The sequence below is a fragment of the Bison bison genome, unplaced genomic scaffold (genome assembly GCF_000754665.1).
Source record: "Bison bison bison isolate TAMUID 2011002044 unplaced genomic scaffold, Bison_UMD1.0 scf7180017862566, whole genome shotgun sequence".
In the NCBI taxonomy this organism is placed as follows: Eukaryota; Metazoa; Chordata; class Mammalia; order Artiodactyla; family Bovidae; genus Bison; species Bison bison.
In genome coordinates, this window is record NW_011493138.1 from 15,364 (window position 1) to 16,357 (window position 994).

At 47.8% G+C, this 994-nt stretch overlaps 1 protein-coding gene across 1 annotated transcript in view; it reads right to left on the reverse strand.

Moving 5' to 3' along the window:
• The window catches only part of LOC104983422 (zinc finger and SCAN domain-containing protein 5B-like), a 5,599-nt gene that overhangs the window by 2,971 nt on the left and 1,634 nt on the right, over positions 1–994 (reverse strand). The window contains exon 2 of the mRNA XM_010832866.1: positions 5–230. Coding sequence (XP_010831168.1) covers positions 5–230 — 226 coding nt within the window. The remainder of the gene's footprint in view (positions 1–4; positions 231–994) is intronic.

Below are 994 nucleotides of genomic sequence, written 5' to 3' on the forward strand. Positions count from 1 at the left end.
GCACCTTCTCAAAGGCCACCTGGGCTGGGGTCAGCTTGTCGAGGTGGCGCCTCAGCTCCTCCTCCTGGTTCTTCTGGATTTTCCCCATCGTTTCCAGGAGTTTTGCCTTGTCTCTGTCCTTTTTCTTCTTCCGCTTGGTCACACCAAGCTCTGTGACTCCTTTCAGCTTCAGGGGTCCCTTTTGGACCTGCTCGTAGGCGTCCATGCTGCCCATCTGTGGATTCGGATTTCTAAATGGACAAAAGTCAGGGGTGGGTCAGGTTTCTGAAATGGAAATTGGAACAATATCGTTCTCTACTGTAGATCCGAGAGGTTCTCTCTTTGCGGGTTAACACAAATGAACACAGACGAACATGTCTGCTTAGCCCAGGGGTCAAGGTTCAGAAAGCCTTGTGGAATAAATGCGCCACACCCCACCACAGCATGGAGGGTGGCAACACCCTATAAATCAGGGTGATTTATAAACCTATACATCAGATGGAGGCAGGAGGCGGGTGCCTGAAAGACCTCTTATTTAAAATGTCTTTTATGCAAGGGAAGGATCTGTGTTCCATTATATTACCCAAGTTCCATTTACATGTTTAAAGTCACATGTTCCCCACTCACAGAGAGCTCAGCAGTCAACCGTAGTTAATATGGAGTTTAAGGGAGATCCACTGCTTTCACAAGGCCTCTGAGCTGATGCAAGGTGAGTAGAAAACCCAGCCTTCCGAAACCCACCACCTCCTTCTGTACTGATTCCAAAACCTTCTTCTTAGATGTTCTCACTCATCACTTACCTCCTTTGAGCCCTCTTGCCCTCAGCCCCCTCAAGTCGATGACTGGCTATCAGAGTGTGTCTGGGGCTGAAACATCTCTATTTATAGAGAGGCAGAGGAAATGGCAAGGGTCCTGCTTGTTACCCCATCAGCACAGTGATTGTGTAAGGGCGGGTTGAACCATTTATATGACGTCATTTTAGATAATCCAATTTATCCATGGATCCAGTTTCACA